We start from the raw sequence: 18,257 nt of genomic DNA on the forward strand, positions 1-18,257 counted from the left end.
GACTTGAAAACATATTTCTGTGCACACCTTGCTTTGTGCACACTGATATCTCCATTTCCATGCCTTCGAACAAAAAAAATTTATCTGGAGTAGCATTTTTAATTGTTGTGATTGAATTGTCAACACAAAAATGGCTGGAATAGTCAAACTAGAGGGTGTCCGCACGCTTTTGGCCAAATTATCTCTACACCGACTTCTGTAAAATAACACTCTGAACACTGATAACAAAAGAACTGTAAAATAACTTTATTTATAATCAAGAAACATTGTAATTAAAATATTTTACCATTGTAATTTTTTTTGACAAAAGAGCTCCAAAAGATGTTTCATATGAAAGCATGTTCTTCTTCCACCTCAGTTTAAATAACAGGGTCTATTTAGATATGGCTAATGACCGCACATCACAAGGTGTTGATGATCTCTAGCTGCTGGTCTCCGCAGCACTGGCCTCTCTGAACTGCTGTGTCCAGCTCTGAGGATCCTGGTCAAAAAGCTGTGAGAGAAGAGACACACGCCAACACTTATTACTTACTAGAACTTAGATTATATTCATTGGTGTGGATATGATGTCCTCAAGTGAAAGGCATTAACCTCATGAATAAATAATGATGGATGTTTAACAGATGCTGTAGGGGTCAATCTCATGAACATGTCAGGGCATGTTTTTCAAACTCCTTAATAGTTCGTTCATCCAATCTTCACCAAATTGTGCACGAAGCAATTATAGACTACACTGTCAAAATAATTTTGTGCACTGGTCTGCATGTGTAAAAGAATGATAAACAAGACAGCATGTCCTAAAGTAAACAGAAAAAAAAGTGATGTACAAAGTTTTTACAAATGTATGGTGCCAACTCTTAGAGTAAACAGTTCATTGATGTACAGTAATATAAAAGTTGAATTAATTCCTATCTGAGCGTTCAGACTGAAGTTGATTTGCCAAACATCAGATCTGTAACAGATTTAGGACCACATATGGAAAATCATAATCAAAAGATCAGATTGCACTTGATTTTCACGGATCATAACTATTGCCTGCACGAGTCGTTTTGTTTAGACCCAGATAATTGTTACTTGTGGCTAGATTATAAACATGATAACTTTGTTTTGTTTATATACATATCTCAAATAAAAGAAGAGACTACAGAGTTTCAAAAGGTATGAACAGGCTAGAAAGTAGCTGGATACTTCGTATATTAATCAAGGCTGGGTGTGATGTGTGGGCTTGTAATCAAAGATTGGTCAATGCCTGTCACTGATAGGCTGGTAAACTGTATTGATGAACGGAGCAGAACCAAAACTGCACAAACCTCTCCAACAAACTCCAGTAGCTTGAGTTTAGACACCTCCTTCTCTGCCCGCAGACCCCAGCGAAACTCATACTCCACTGGCTCTGTGTGAGGGATCTTCACATACTCCAAATATCTAAAGCAGACACATGAAAAATGACATTTCTTTGGTGAAAAGAAAAGAAAAGATAATTGTTCAGTGGTCCAAGATGCATGTCAGGAGTCATCTGATGAAGGACATGAATCTCTTTGTCTTCATTCGATTAGACCCCTTCATTGTCTATGGTGTGATATAAACCACCTGTCCATGGTCTACAGAACAGCAGCTCTGAACACACCAAATCTGCTGGGACCTCGGAGTACAGCCTTATCTAATAACTAACATATTGTAAACCACTGATGCGTGTTTAAAGTCAGGGCAAGGCTCAAAAGAGCAGGTGCTACTCTGCACTGGTTATAGAAAGCCAATCATTTTGTTTGTGAAAGACACTTTTACTTACTTCTGCCGTACAAACTCATCTGTGACCACCTTCTTTACATCACCAAACTCATCATGCTTTTCCCTGTTTGAATACAGAGGTATCAGAAGTGAAACCCCCCTCCAGAAAACAACAAAACATTAATTTAGTTTTTCAAAAGGATCTAGTGCACAAACCCTGGATCCACCCGCAGCTTCTTGAGTGTATTCCACACCAGATCTACAGCATTCATGGAAAACAGATTAACAAAGCATCCACAGAAACTGTTCAGTGATGGCGTAAAATGACAGTGTGAATGGTGCATCACTCACTCTCTTTAATGACACCTCCCTTCATGAAGATGACGCTCAGAATCACAAACAGCAGGCCTGTCTTTGGGTTTCCAGGACGCCTGTGTGTAGACAGAAGGAACCTCATTATAACAACACAGCAAAACTAGTGCAGAAGTGTGTGAGGAATCACACAAAAACTATTTCTGATTCATGCATCAGCCCAAAGTTAGTAAGGCGGTCTGTCTTTTATCTCCATTTAATAGCAACGGACAGCTTAAGAGATCAGATCTGCTGAGAATCCATTCAAGAAGTACAATGTATTGATGAATGGACAAAATGAGGTACAGAATTACTGCAGAAGTACATGAAGTCTTAACTAACATCTTGTGTGTTACTTACATGCTCACCGGCTCTCCATTAACGGGCTCCAGTTTATTAATCAGGATATAAATGTGATTTTTGGGGTCAATCTCCACCAGCTTTAATCCAAACACCTGCATCAAACACAGAAGTTTACCTCTGTTCAAATTCACATCCATATGGTAGCCACTGTATGCTCCATCTGTCTGTACCTGATCAAACTTGCGGCAAACTCGGTTTATGATTTCTGAATAGATGGCTTTGTATTCTTTTATCACATGTTTGCCAATGTCTGCAGAAATCAGTCAAAAGAGAGTGAACACAAACACAATGTATTAAATATATAGATACAACATAAATATAATTTTCTATTTTGAATAACTATTTAGTGATAAAGCAGTGGGGATCTAATTCATTGACCACAGAAGACAAACCTGCTCTTCGAATGGGTATTTTTTTTTGGTCTTTAATTAAGATGAACTGGACCACCTCAGCCACCTTGGCATAAACACAGAAAAAAGCAGTTAAAAATCCAGTGTAAAACCAACCAAAGAAGAAGTAGGTGCAGTCAGTGCAGATTAGACAAAAAGATTGATACCGATATTTGATGATAATATAGCAGCATAAGAGATTTATAAGCTATTTGTTGTAGGCCAGTCATTTTAGACAAGGAACGTCTTGATTATTTTTATTATAATAGCCCATGCCCCCCATCCCTCCATTTAAAAGTATGTTTGGTACTGCATCGTCAAGAAAGTTTATAATTTGCTTGTGTTCCTAAAGGAACAATCCTCCCCCAAATAAACTTCAAGATGTACATGACTTTATTTTAAAATGTAAAAACAGTCTAAGCTGAGCCCCGATTACTGCGTTAAAAGAAGAAAAATCCTGGAAGAAAGAAATCAGCTGAAGAAAGATTTTGAATGGTTTGGGTCTGAGAAAACTCTCACTGTTCTGGAACACAGCAGACTAGTTCATAGATAAGCATAAGGCAGTTTTTGTTTGTTTGTTTGGGTAGTTTCAATAGCAGTGATGAACAATTCCAGCAACTAAAATGTTCAGTGTTATTCAAACTCTGTTCAACTACTCAAGTACCCTGTGCATACTACAGCAGGCAGAGCCACACTAGCCCAGATCTGTGATTACCAGACAAGGCTTTCACACTCAGTTTATGACAGCAGAACTGAATGTCACAAATTATTGACAGGTACCTTGCGGTCGAGCTGGTCAGTCGTGAAGTGTTCTCGGGCTCGCTGCACCTGTGATGAGGTTATCTGGCTGAAATTAGCATCCTCGTCATCCTCATCCAGAGATACCTGAGAGCGCTGCAGACACAACACACACACACACACACACACACACACACACACACACACACACACACACACACACACACAGACACTATCACTAACGCTGTGTTGTTAATGTCTAGATGACTTATTAACAAAACATTTATTTTTCTTTGATTATTTTACTCGAATTTTCTCATAAATACTATTTAATGTATTGGTTAAAACTATTTGAATGTATGATCAGCACTTTGAAAAACCCGTCTTGAATTGAAATATTGTTTCCATTTAACGTTATTTTTATACATAGATGATCATATACTGCCGTTCTACTTTGGTTTACATGTGAACGAGTACACTTTAAAAGGTTTTAAAATCACTTAATTACATCATTTAAACATTCATAATTTCAAAGTACATTTGTTTTGCGTGTTTTTCTTACTCTCTTTGTTTTGCTCTGTGAAGCGGTTACCGCTCTCTTCCTCTGGGACATGGCGATCGATCCTTCAGAATTATATACATAAAGAAATACACACAAATGTGAACAGATAAAACACACGAATCATTTAACGTTATCTGTCATTTCGAATGTTACGAACAAAAGACACGAGATGACATTAACATCAGGAGTAGCAGGTTTACAGAGAGATAATGCTTTATCTGACTAAATTATGTAGATTACAACAACAACGATGTATGGTGAGTATGTTTAAAACGGTTTTCACCTGTCAGTGATGTTTAATTCTTGATTTACTGCTCTGTTAGCATGAAAGCGCAGTTTCCCGGTGATTTCTTCTGCTACTTATGAACAGCGCTCCGCCGACAGCTGAGCATCATCACACCGCCCCCTGCTGGACAACTCCCGTCATCACAGCAATGCATCATCTGAAAGCTGAATAAATAAGCTTTCCATTTATGCATGGTTTGTTAAGATAGGACAATATTTGTCTGAGATATAACTATTTGAAAATATTTGTCTGAGATACAACTATTTGAAAATCTGGAATCCAATGGTGCAAAAATAAATAAATAAATAAATAAATATTGAGAAAATGACCTTTACATTTGTAATTTGCAATGCATATATAACTAATCAGAATTAAGTTTTGATTTATTTACAGTAGGAAATTTACAAAATATCTTAATGGAGTATGATCTTTACTTAATATCCTTCGGATTTTTGGCATGAAAAAATAAATAAACAGTAAAAAAAATTGATATAATAAGTTCTACGCTTATTTTTTGAAGTCGGATTTGGAGTGGGTTCTGCATTTCCACAGTCGCCTTTTGCTATATTTTACTGTTTCTAAAATAAAAAGTAATATAATTTATTTTCATAAAAAAATAATAATAAAAAAGATTAATATTAAAGCAAGACAAAGTAAAATGCATCCAGTTTATTAGCAATAGAAAATTGACGTGAATAATACGATCATGCAATTCACATCTATGTCCGTTAGAGGAGGCAACTGGATTGAATGAGTTTCTGCAAGCTCAGGGAAACAGTGTTAAAAGTCAACTCAAAGCAGATGATCGTAAAAGAGAGCGCGCAAACAGCTTCGACGTGTTCTTGAATGGTCAGCACAGATGTGATGATGGATGCAGTAGAGTCAGACAGAAGGGTTTCTCCTCTGAAGAACTTTTTGGCTGGAGGGGTCGGTGGTGTCTGTCTCTTATTAGCTGGACACCCGCTGGACACTATCAAGGTAAAACTTGACCCAAGAGGATAAAGCTGCATGATAAGAGTCATGTAAATAAGGATGAATTGACAAGGGTGTTATTTATAATACTCTAATTCTTTTTTTTATCTGCTTTAGCATTATTTTTTTCACTGTAAGAAGTAAATAGAAAAATACTTACAAGATATGAATACATCACAATTATTATGTGACATTAATTATTTTCTGGTTCATGTGACAGAATTCTCTCAGCTGTCAAATATTAACATCATGGACTTAAAAATGTGTGATGTTTCACAAAGCTTTAAATAATTGACGGGTTTGTATTTTTGGGATGGTTAATGTTTCAAAGACAAATGAAGTTATATGGTCACACAGAGGTTTCAGCAATGATACCTTTCTAGACTATAGTGATATGTTATCTAAAGACATACAGGGAGCAAATGACACAGATAACGGCTGCTTCTTCTGACATAGTTAGGGGTTCAAGCACGCAGTGCTGAAACCCTATTGTATTTGTTAGGATTTTTATTATTATTATTATTATTATTATTATTATTATTCTTCCGCCTTAAAACTGAACGTGCAGCCCAAACCGTAAGGCCTAGAGAGCTGAAACTTGGTCAGATCGTAGTAGTCTTGCTCGCTACTCAGATACAAAGAACCGGCCCAATCGGCCTAACGAGGGCGCTACAGCGCAAAAAACTAAAATTTTGGACCTTTTTGGCCGTAAAGTGTAAACCGTTAGCCATAGACTCAAAAATATGGCATTGTTGCAATCCTTGGGTTAACCCGAACAAAAGTGCACGGCGCCTTTTTGGGGTCTACGACGCACCGTTTTCTCGCAAAATCGAGCTATATCCGAAATCTACTTTTGCGAACTAGTCCTAGGATTTTCAACCAATCAGAACCAAACCACTTCATGAATATTCCCTGGACACTCAATATCAATAATTATCAAAAAAAAGTGGAAATTTCAATTCTTACGCGAAACAGTACACCAAAAAGCGTCTATGCTAACGTTAGCCAAATGCTATTTTAACTATAACTCTTGAACGGAATGAGATATGTTCACCAAAATTGGTACACATATGTATGAGCTCAATCTTTGGTCAAATCTAAAAAATTGTGCGTCTCTGCCACTTGGGGGCGCTATAAGATAGAAAAAACACATAAATTGCTATAACTAGGCAACCGTTGGCTCGATCGACTTGAAAATTGGTATGCAGTGTCTTGGTCTGAAGGGGCACAAGTACCTATGAGGACATTTGCATATCTCAAAAAAACATGGCCGCCATTGGCCAAAAAAATTTAAGCACCTATTTGAAAGGGTTAACGGATGTTGATCGGAACGAAACTCGCTGGGTACGTTCGACTCATGAACCTTAAGGTCTGTAAGAATTTTGAAAGAAATCGGCCACTAGTTGGCGCTAACGAGTTTTATGGCTCTGTAATCACGTGGTATTTCACATATCAACACAATATGCATATCATTTGATAGATCTCCTCATAATGCACAACTTTGCCTCAAGAACCATTGCTGTCAATCAAATCGTTCAATTGTTATTCACAAATATGTTAAAAACCTACTTTTGCGAACTAGTCCTAGGTTTTTTGTCCGATCGGAACCAAACCACTGCAGTAATATTCTGTGGACTCTCTAGATCAATAATTATTAAAAAAATGTTGAATTTTGTCCTTTGGTCAGCTGTAAAGGGGTAATTTAGAAAAAGGGGTGTGGCCAAACATACCCCAAAGCCTATAAAACCTTAACGAAAACTCAAAACTTTATGAAACTCGGTGAAATCATCTAACTTGTGACTCTTAACAAGCATGCAAAGTTTCATGGAGATCAGACCATAGGTGGCGCTATAACAGTAGAAAAGGTCTCAAAACACAAGATTTATATGGTAAATGGCCTCAAATTGTTTGTAAATGCTCATATATTCACTCAAAAACACTAAATCTTTATATCATTTGATAAATATCCTCATTCTGAACAACTTTGCCTCTGGGACCAACGTTGTCAATAAAGCTGTTAATTAAACATTCAAGATTATTTTAAAAAGGTACTTTGGCAAACTAGTGATCGGGTATAAGATGAAAATCAATAAAACCACTGAAGTACAATTCTCTAGACTCTGAAGGTCAATAATTATCAAAAACATGTTGAACAATTGCATTTAGACAACTATAAACCAGTAATTTTATATTATGTTATTTGCATAGTGTACACAAAGGCCTATTAATACAAACAGAAATCCCACAAATGATCAAAACTGTTTAAAATAATGCATGATTTCATTCTAAACAAGCATGCAAAATTTAAGAGAGATTGGGCAAAAAAAAAAAAAAATAACAACACTATAACAGTTATGTTTAGAAACACAGTGTTGTTTCAGTAAATGCAATTTATAACCACTAGATGGCAGCGGAAGACCACTAATGGGCTCATTCAGTTAAAATGAACAGTACTGTAGAAAGGATTCATGAATTCATGCCAAAACATTAATAAATTAACTGTTATAACATGTTACATCTTATTGAATCAATGTTTTCCATTTTGTTCATACAGACACATCATTTTTTACAATTTTGCCACATTGTGATTACAGTGAAACCTGAATGACATCTAAACTCTTAAAAACTAGTTTAATCATTTAATTTCAGTGTGTGTGTGTCTGTCTTTTGGATGTATTTAAATGTCATCCATACATCCTGGTTGGCCGAGACCACCCCAGAGGCACAAAGACCTATTAATACAAACAGAAATCCCACAAATTATCAAAACTGTGTAAAGTAATGCATAATTTCATTCTAAACAAACATGCAACATTTAAGAGAGATAGGGCAAAAAAACCCAACAACAACACTTTAACAGTTATGTTTAAAAACACAGTGTTGTTTGAGTAAATGCAATTTATAACCACTAGATGGCAGCGGAAGACCACTAATGGGCTCTTTCAGCTAGTACTGTTTTTATGAATTCATGCCAAAACATTAATAAATTAACTGTTATAACATTTTAAATCTCATTGAATTGATGTTTTCCATTTTGTTCATACAGATGTATCAGTTTTAACAATTTTGCCACATTATGATTACAGTTTAATCTGAAAATGACATCTAAACTCTAAAAAAAGAGAAGACTTGCAATAAGCTTATTGTCACCTATCACTTATTTCAAATACCTATATCTGCCACAAAATGTTTGTGCATGTATATGTGTATCTTTGTGTGTCTTTGTGTGTGTGTGTGTGTGTGTGTGTGCATATGCTTATAGAGTATACATATATTAGTCTAATCATTTACTTTCAGTGTGCGTGTCTGTCTGTTAGCCTGTTCTCCATTTTGGATGTGTTTAACTGTCATCCATACATCCAGGTTGGCTCTGACCACCTCAGAGGCCTTAATGTGCTTGAACCCCGGTAAAATGCTGCTTGCAGCTTTAATGTTTATCAGTATTTGTTAGACCATGCTTTATCTTGCATTGATGTTAAGACACTCCCAAGAGCAAAGTGTCATTGCTGTGAGATATACCATGTGAATCTCCATGTTTCCACAGGTCCGTCTGCAAACACAGCAATGTGTTGTCTACAGAGGAACATATGACTGCTTACGAAAGACGGTGTCCAAAGAGGTAATAGCTTTCTGAAGGCAAAAACACATAAAGTGTCTCCACTACATGAAATAGGTGTCATGGATATCACTTCTGAGAGGGCATGTGTCTGTTTCATTAGATAAACCCAGTGAAAGTTCGCAAACAACACCTTTAAGACCCTTTTCTTGACATCTGATACCAAGTTTGAGCAGTTTTGTTCAGTGACTCTCAGCTGGTTTTGCTACAGGATGTTGGTCAGGTTTCAGATTTTAGCTGGGAACCAGGCACAGTACCGAATTTGTTTATCATAAATTAACAAGAAAGGTCTTCAGCTTAAAATATCAGTACATTTATTTCAGTAATAACAACTCTTGGGATAAACCTATTTGGATATGATGAGTGACAGATGAATTTGCCTAAAAATACTTTGAATCAACAACAAAAGGTAAAAGAAGTGATTTTAAAAGCATATTTATTTCGACTTCTTTCTGTCCTCAAAGTTATCAAAACAGGCATGTAACTCTGTGGTCGAGAAGCACTGATTTGATTACCATACACTCGTTCTTTCTCTGCCCCACTTCCAATCACCTTTACCCTGTTTTGATGTCTGCAGGGAATATTTGGCCTGTATAAAGGGATGGGTGTCCCGCTAGCTGGTGTTACCCCAATGATGGCTTTGAATTTCTTTGGCTTTGGGCTGGGAAAGGAGCTTCTGCAAAGTGACCCCACCGTACCAATCACGTTAGTACAGGAGAGGGCTGATGGGGAAAAAAGGGGATGTTTGTGATGTCAGCTCTGCTGAATATATCTCACATTTAACCGTTTAAATTTATAAGTGTCTAGTCTCAATAAAAACTAGTGGCTGTTTTTATATTTATGTGCTGCTGCATTTGGCTGAATGCAACAGCAGCTTGTTCATATAGTTTTCTATTCTGTATGTGAATAAATGCTGTATAGACAAAATAGTTTGACGCTTATCTTTTCTGCTTCTCCTTTTCATGTCTTGATTTGACCCTCTGTCAGGAACACGCAGATCTACTTGGCAGGGATGCTGGCAGGAGTATTCACCACTGTGATCGTGGCCCCGGGCGAGAGAATCAAGTGTTTACTTCAGGCAGGGCAAACACACTACTGTCATAAATACACCTGTGTCCATAGACACCATTCACATGGTCAAACAAGACTCGGGAATAAAAAAGATACTTAAATTAAGAACAAAACAACAAACAACTGAACACATTTTAAACAATTATCACATTACCATAGCCACATTGTATTAGCTCATTTGATGTTCATTCACTGTAAACCTTTTTTACAGCCAGAAAGCAGAGAACTATAACAGAATGCTGTCAGTTTATTTAACGTGTCACTCTAAGAAGTCAAAATGAAATGACATCATAATTTAGAAATAAGCTGTTTTTGGATCTTGAAAAATCTGGATGATTAAATATAAAGTCCACTCTTTCCTAATGTTAGGATCAGAAGGAAGGCAATGCTAAATTGTGTTTTTCCACATCTTGGCACAGCACAGCATCATGTTGTGTTCGCAGCCTATTTATTGTTTGGTTTCTGTGCAGAGCAGAGGATCGTTCTTCATACATCACTAACTCAGTAAACTGGATTTGACTGTTGACAATTTGGCATGATCATGGATTATTCGGTTCTTTAAAGCTGATCCTGGACTTGCTGTCATAGCAACATCTCGTTTCATGTAAACAGGATTAGATTGCATCTTTTTAAGTGGAACTGATATTTAAAATCTGTCCCAGCCACTGCTACTTCATTACAAGAGTACCCTACTGATCCAGGGACAATAATTTAGAATAATATGAATAATTATGAATCTATGATAGGCTACTATAGACACGGACAGTTTTGCTTGGTGAAAGATTTATTTGTCATTAAAGAATTACTTTATAATTGTATTAGAGTCTTACACACATGCTATACAAATCATGTAGAGTGCATTAATTTGAGTGGTGACAGATATTATTGGAGTGGCTTGATGGAGCACAGGAGATGCAGGTGACTTGATCTTGACCAATTAATGCAGTCACGTAACAAATCTGCTTTGAAGATAAAATTTTATGAATTTCTAATTATAACATTGAAATAAAAATGTAACAGCTGTACAAGTACTAGAAATAGTGAATCATGTAATAATATGTTTCCTTATAAAGGTCCAGAAATTTCAGGTGTCTTTTTTAATTATATGATGTCATTACATTGCTGTCTTGCTGTCAGCCAATCGCTGCATTGCTGATCGTGGTTTTGAGTATCAATAATCTGTACATAATGGGAAACATGAGAAAGAGCAGTAACTTTAGACTAATCTTAGACAATTTAATCCAGGTATTTTAATAAAATCCACAAATCAGTATGAAGAACCAAACTAGCTAGAGATCAGTTATCACGATCAGAAGATTTAAGTGATGTATGGAGAACGGGCCCCTGGGTTTGCCTCTCTGATCATTTACACAACATGTGTGAATCGGTGGGCGGGGCTAAACAGGCAGTGATGTAGAATCGGTGGGTGGTGCTAAACAAGCAGTGATGTATAGAATCGGTGGGCGGTGCTAAACAGGCAGTGATGTAGAATCGGTGGGCGGTGCTAAACAAGCAGTAATGTCGAATTGGTGGGTGGTGCTTAACAGATAGTTAAGTAGAATCGCTGAGCGGTGCTAAACAGGCAGTGATGTAGAATCGGTGGGCGGGGCTAAACAGGCAGTGATGTAGAATCGGTGGGCGGGGCTAAACAGGCAGTGATGTAGAATCGGTGGGCGGTGCTAAACAGGCAGTGATGTAGAATCGGTGGGCGGGGCTAAACAGGCAGTGATGTAGAATCGGTGGGCGGGGCTAAACAGGCATTGATGTAGAATCGGTGGGCGGTGCTGAACAAGCAGTGATGTAGATTTGGTGGTCGGGGCTAAACATGCAGTGATGTAGAATCTGTGGGATGGGCTTAATAGGCAGTTATCTAGAATCGGTGGGTGGGGCTAAACAGCAGTAATGTAGGTGTTGATCTTCTTCTGTGGAGGAGGTGCTTATCCACACTTTTACATCATAGAACATTCTTGGCAGATTGGTTTCAATCTAAGCTGTTTTTAGACTAATGAGAAAGTAACAAGTTCTGAAATTTACAGGATGTTTTTATAGTACAGTGACCTCTTATTTGTCAAAATATCAAGGGATTTATGATTTCTCAGGTTAAGACCCCTATAATCATGTAAAATCCTGTAACGTTATGATTTTTGTTTATTGACATATGCATATGTGTTTTAGATCCAGACCTCGGCCAGTCAGCTTAAGTACACTGGACCAGTGGATTGTGCACTAAAACTTTATAAGGAACAGGGAATTCGCAGTGTCTACAAGGGCACTGTTCTTACTCTAATCAGAGGTGTGTGTGTGTGTATATGTGTGTGATATTCTTAATTGGTGAACTTGTGAAATATGTGTGTCATGATATATTCCCTGACATGTAAACTAAAAGTAATGGGTGGCCTTTATGGGTGCATCTTTTTTTCTTTTTCTTTTAGATGTGCCTTCGAATGGTGTATACTTTCTAACATATGAATACTTAAAAAAGTTTCTGACCCCTGAGGGAGAAAGGTGAGAGTCACTACTTTTTTATTCTAGCTATAAACACTATCAGGATTTAGAGCTAATGTTCATTTCACTTTTTTCAAGTGTTCATCACCTCAGCACATCCAGAGTTCTTCTTGCAGGTGGGATTGCTGGCATGTTAAACTGGCTGATTGCTCTGCCTGCAGATGTGCTTAAATCAAACTACCAAACAGGTACACCACACAAATTCTCATCTTTGGTAAGTATCGTCTTACCAAAAAAGTGTTATCATATATTTAAAAATAAATATGAGTTAGAATCATATATGCCAAACACACTGTATAGTGTAGATATACCGGGCATGGCATAAACACAAGAATAAGACGTTAGCATTACAGAATTAACGTTAATGTGTTCTGAACATTGATTTTCATGTACTTCCTCAGTAATGTATAATGCGTCTTTCTGTGTCATTTAATAACATATGCATTCTTGGTAAATTTGAACAGATAGTCTTAGGAAAAATGTTTTTACTGTTTATCTTATTGGGCTTTTCATTTAGAATGCACTTTTTTAAAAATACAAAACACATATTTTTTTAAATATACTGTATGTGTGCCATAATTATTGGTCACCAAAACAAACATTTTTTCTGAAAAATAAATAAATAAATAAAATAAAAAATAAACATAAAAAAGCTTTGTTGCCATGGCAATGGTTCCAAAGAAAAAACCCAGTAATGTTTTGCAAACTTTTAGTGCTTTTGTTGTATGATGACATCAAAGGCCTCTCAAATAAGTTTATGGTTATGTAGGTGGTGTCTGATTGAAATGATGGATAATTTTTCATGGATTACTCACTTTTAAATTAATGTTGCAACCATTATCTCACAGAATAGCCTTTTCCTTACTTGTGTGGCTCAATATCTTCTGTCACTCATTGATGTATTCTCGTGTCTTTCCCATGAGAATACAAATTTGCACTTTATAGACGGTTTCAACGGCAAAAACATAAACAAACGTTACTGTGCATGCACGCTTTTGTGGCCCTAACTCCCGGTAGACTTCCAAATAGAATCAATAATAACAGCAAAGTCCCTCTAGAGTAGATATTTTTTGATAACAAACAAAATATGTTTACTGTGTAAATCAGACGGACATAATGAAAATGCAAATTCATTCTTTGCCAACAGGAGATGCTTTAAAGCGCGAGAAATAGAGCTACGCTCACAAACGCTGCTTTATCGGGCATATAACATGCAAGTCTTCCTTCAAAAATACAGTGATATAAAAACGCCTGTGCCTCGTTTTGCTATTTAAACATATAAACGTAAGGAATTATTATTATTATTAAACGTACGTACAGTACGTGCTCATGTTTATTCAACAAAGCCTTTCGGAAAATCGATCAGTTTTAAAATCATGGCGAGTCTCCACAAATAAATAAATGTATGGGAAACACATCCCACAGCACAACCACCTAAACCCAACTTCAGTCTACTCATCACCTTAACTGCGTTTGTAGAAGTCACCGCAGCAAGACCGATATACACAACACAGACCGGAAGTTAACTTAGGGCCAGGCGCGTGCGCCCGATGAAACCGTCTATATCACCTCATAGATAAAACCCAATGCCACTTAAATGATTTAATGACTCAAGTATACTTTAAAAGGTACCATATGAAGAGGAATTTACTTCAGTTGGATTTTATTCATATTTTTTTCAGAGGTGCCAGTAATTGTGCCACATTTTTTGAAGATAATATATTTGTATTTTAATTATTTTTACTTCAATTCAAGTTGAAACATTTTTTCACAGTTTGTTTTGTTCGCAATTACCAATTGTCCATTTTTGTTCACAATTACCAAGTGCTGCACTTAATACCAAAAGCATGTAGCAGTTGTAGTAGTCTGTGATTAACAGAAAATGCAGACAATGCTCTGTCTTCTGTCCTGCAGCCACTGACAAGCGTTACCGGGGTTTGAGAGATGTGTTAAAAACACTGTTACGGGAGGAAGGAGCCCATGCTCTCTACAAAGGCTTGAGTGCAGTCATGTTACGAGCATTTCCTGCCAATGCGGTGAGAAAACATACTTGTGCTACCAATACATTTTTCAATTTCAGCACTTAATTTGCCTGTTGTCATGAAAATGTTTATTACAGAGTTCTAGTAAAGTTGTACACTAACTGGCCACTTTATTAGGTTCACCTGTTCAATTGCTTGGTAACACAAATTGTTAATTAGCCAAACACATGGCAGCAACTCAGTGCATTTAGGCATCTAGATGTGGTGAAGACAACTTGCTGAAGTTCAAACCGAGGATCAGAATGGTCCGTGCTCGTGCCGCCATTGGTTCGTTTCTATCAAACTTCACAAACCAATGGTCATGTAGTTTCACTGCGTGATTGAAAAAGGCTTTATAAATTGGAGAAAATGACTTTTTCCCCATAGTGTCTTAGCCTGAACGGCTTACGATGCAGTACTTGTTCCATATCTAAAGTTAACATTAGTAACCGAGTATGTTTATGGCACAGTGTCTTTCATGTGGGACAGTTTATCACTGTATTTATAATAGCCAATTCAAGTCACCTTTATTTGACTCATAAATTCTTATGAACTGACAATATATGGACTCGAGAGCTCCATTTACCTTTTCAGCTATTGAGTGGTTATATCATATCATAATAGTTATATCATGTCATATGTATATATATATATAGACATAGATATATTTGCTCTTTTACGATAAGTTTGCCATAAAATGACATATATTTATAAGGGCTGGCACTATAGCTGTCGATTGAATGCGTTCATTTGCAGAAGTTAATAATGCATGAACATGATGCAGGACTATGAAAGGCTGCATGGTGTAGCCTATGAAAATGCAGTTACATGCACCCAAAATTCAAGATACACTCAAAAAATATTTAGGCCTAATTCTTAAGATTTATGTATTTCAAATGCATATAAAATTCCATACATTTTGATTACATATTTTTAACCTAAACAAACTAATAAACTTTATGTGATGCAAATTTGCCATTTATTAATGCTTCAAAGCATTTGGCTATATATGAGCTAGCAAGACATAATACACAGTGTTCAAAGTGCTTTCATATTTACATGCACATTAAGGTTAAACCCTATTTTCCAAAATTTTTGCCACAATCAACCATTCTGCAGAAATAAATGTAAAAAAAAAATTAATTAAGTGCCTCTGCACTTTCACAGTTCTGCGGGATAAACAAAGTGAATGAATATTGTTCCAGTGCCAGTCACAGTGTCATATTCAGAAATTTTAAGGATACATTGTTTATAAACTTAGAAATTTTGGATATGTAGACTCATTCAAATGTACCCTGCCTGGTCAAAAAAAGAAAAAAAAGACAAGAAAAAAAATCACTATTTGGATTTAAATAAGCAAATATTGAAGAATCTTGAATTGGATGATTATTGCAGTGATTTTGATGTTTCCGTCTTGTTGTATGTTTGGGAATTATTCTTTTAGCCTAAACTGATGCAGTGTGTAGCTTTCCATTTCTCAAACAACCATGTCAGAGGATGTACCAATGTACACATTCCACCATGACAGCAACAAAATTCATTAGGCTAGAATTGTGAAATAGTGCTTCAGTGAACACGAGGAATCACTTTCATGTATGAAATGATCACCAGTCCTGAGCTTAACTCTACTGAATGTCTTGAAGATGTGCTGGAGTCCACTTTACAGAGTGGCTAGACTCTCCCATTTTCAACACAAGATCCAGGCCCAAAAGAAAGCAACTCTTGATGGAAATAAATGTTGTGATGTTGCATAATGTTGTTTAAACAATGCCAACACAAAGCACAATGTTATGACAGCTATAGGTGGTCCAGTGAAATATTAGAGTGCACAACTTCTTTTAGGCAGGCTATGTAAAGGGAGAAGAGAATTGATGGAACTGGACAGAGCCAATCTTAAAAACATAAACGCTACTGTTGATCCAGGATTATTTTGTCAAATACAGGTGACATTGACATTGAAATACTCACAATTCTAAATTGTTAAAATTAAATATTGTCTTACAAGTGTGCATTTTTTAAATAGGTCAATGATGCATTTTCCATTCTACATTTGACATTCAGTGGATTGTGAATGTGAAAATGAGAGTTCATATGTTTTGAAATGCTATTTTCTTAATGGTGTAACTCTCTCTGTTTTCCTGCTGGCAGGCTTGTTTTCTAGGCTTTGAGGTTGCCCTAAAGTGCTTAAACTACATTGCTCCAGACTGGTGATTTCACACTTACCGATGAGGGATACTACACAACTGATATTTGAATACTTATATATATATATATATATATATATATATATATATATATATATATATATATATAGCATTGTTTTTCTGCCCTTTTTAGTGTCATTTTAGACATTTTTCATTTGTATGTCTTTTCCATTTGGAGCAGATGACAGAGTTCTGTGCCTTATCAACAAGTTTACAGTAACGTGTTACTTTTTAATGATCCTCTCTTATCTCTTATTTACTATCTAATGCTAATTATTTTCAATTTAATTATTATAATGATACAATTATAAAAGCAAATCTAAAAACTTATAACATGTCAGTTTTACTTTGAAATGTATTGGTTTCGCATTAAAACCATGTTTTTAAAATTGTCATAAAAAGGTAGAAGAAAAAAATCATGCATTAACTCTCATGTGAGATTATTTTCTTCTTCTGTGTATAAAATAATTATAGTAATTGTAGAGCAATTACTATGTGTGCAAATCACAATCTCTGTGTCGTACTGTATATATAGCTGGTTATCTTTACAACAGGTCACTTGCATCTCTATGTAAACTGTATGATAATAAAATTATTAAAAATGAAAAACGAATATTACTCTGATGTAAGTATTCAGACTCTTTATTATTTTGGGTGCAATGCTTCAAGCTTTGCATACCTTGAGTTCTGAATATAAAACAATGACTTTATGGTTTTATAACCCCTTTGGTATGGTCTAAATGGGGGGACATTTACAAAAGCAACAGATTTAAGAATCATTGTAATAGATCATTTAGAATAAGGAGTTAAATAATGGAATAAAGAGTTGAACAATGAAAATCAATAACAGATCATGTAGAATAACTTAGAATAAGGAGTTTGTTTGGCAGTGGATGTTAAACATCTTTCTTCCCCTGATGCTACTTTTGTTACTGCAAACCCTGAAAGTGTAATGTGAGTGAGTTTATGGTGACAGTGTTCTCGTTTTTAACATAATTCACAGTTTTCTAATGGTTTTGTATAATTATTAATTACAGGCTGTTATTGTCATTAAGTATTTCAGCTTTGTTGAGCAAACCCTAAACATAGTCCAATCTCAGTAAAATTTGGTTTGTTTCAGTTTCTCATTTAGGAAAGTTGACTGGGAGGGTGAGAGCAGAAGAATTCAAAAGTCCAAAAATAAGTGCCACACACTAGTTTTATGTTTTATTGGGACATTTCATAGTCGTAATGGGATTTTACAATTACAATTACAATTTTCTTTACAATTAATTCAGAACGCGGCAGCAAGATTAATTTTCAATGAGCCAAAAAGAATACACGTCACACCTCTGTTTATCAATTTGCACTGGCCTCCAATAGCTGCTCGCATAAAATTCAAGGCATTGATGTTTGCCTACAAAACTACCACTGGCTCTGCACCCATTTACCTAAATTTGTTACTTCAGACT

The 18,257-nt window shown here is 36.0% G+C and overlaps 2 protein-coding genes across 3 annotated transcripts; one reads left to right on the forward strand and one right to left on the reverse strand.

Moving 5' to 3' along the window:
• Window positions 1–222: 222 nt before the first annotated feature.
• Window positions 223–4,547, reverse strand: ndnl2 (necdin-like 2). Its single transcript, XM_026241529.1, has 11 exons — window positions 4,415–4,547; window positions 4,132–4,193; window positions 3,612–3,725; window positions 2,835–2,898; window positions 2,613–2,692; window positions 2,440–2,534; window positions 2,080–2,159; window positions 1,945–1,987; window positions 1,790–1,852; window positions 1,311–1,425; window positions 223–493 (listed from the first exon to the last, which is right to left on the reverse strand). The coding sequence occupies exons 2-11, from the start codon at window positions 4,180–4,182 to the stop codon at window positions 422–424; spliced, it is 777 nt and encodes a 258-aa protein (XP_026097314.1). The 5' UTR covers window positions 4,183–4,193; window positions 4,415–4,547; the 3' UTR covers window positions 223–421.
• Window positions 4,548–5,182: 635 nt separating this feature from the next.
• On the forward strand, window positions 5,183–16,884 carry si:dkey-150i13.2 (mitochondrial carnitine/acylcarnitine carrier protein). 2 transcript variants are annotated; one of them, XR_003279587.1, is made up of 9 exons: window positions 5,183–5,395; window positions 8,934–9,008; window positions 9,583–9,710; window positions 9,993–10,083; window positions 12,252–12,369; window positions 12,509–12,581; window positions 12,660–12,795; window positions 14,496–14,617; window positions 16,751–16,884. XR_003279587.1 is itself a non-coding variant. In XM_026241531.1 (9 exons), the coding sequence occupies exons 1-9, from the start codon at window positions 5,264–5,266 to the stop codon at window positions 16,811–16,813; spliced, it is 912 nt and encodes a 303-aa protein (XP_026097316.1). In that variant the 5' UTR covers window positions 5,185–5,263; the 3' UTR covers window positions 16,814–16,884. The 2 variants fall into 2 exon arrangements, 1 of the variants encoding a protein (XP_026097316.1); XM_026241531.1 differs by having other exon boundaries at window positions 5,185–5,395; window positions 12,660–12,769.
• Window positions 16,885–18,257: the final 1,373 nt, after the last annotated feature.

Source organism: Carassius auratus, linkage group LG48F, assembly GCF_003368295.1.
Source record: "Carassius auratus strain Wakin linkage group LG48F, ASM336829v1, whole genome shotgun sequence".
NCBI classification, from domain to species: domain Eukaryota; kingdom Metazoa; phylum Chordata; class Actinopteri; order Cypriniformes; family Cyprinidae; genus Carassius; species Carassius auratus.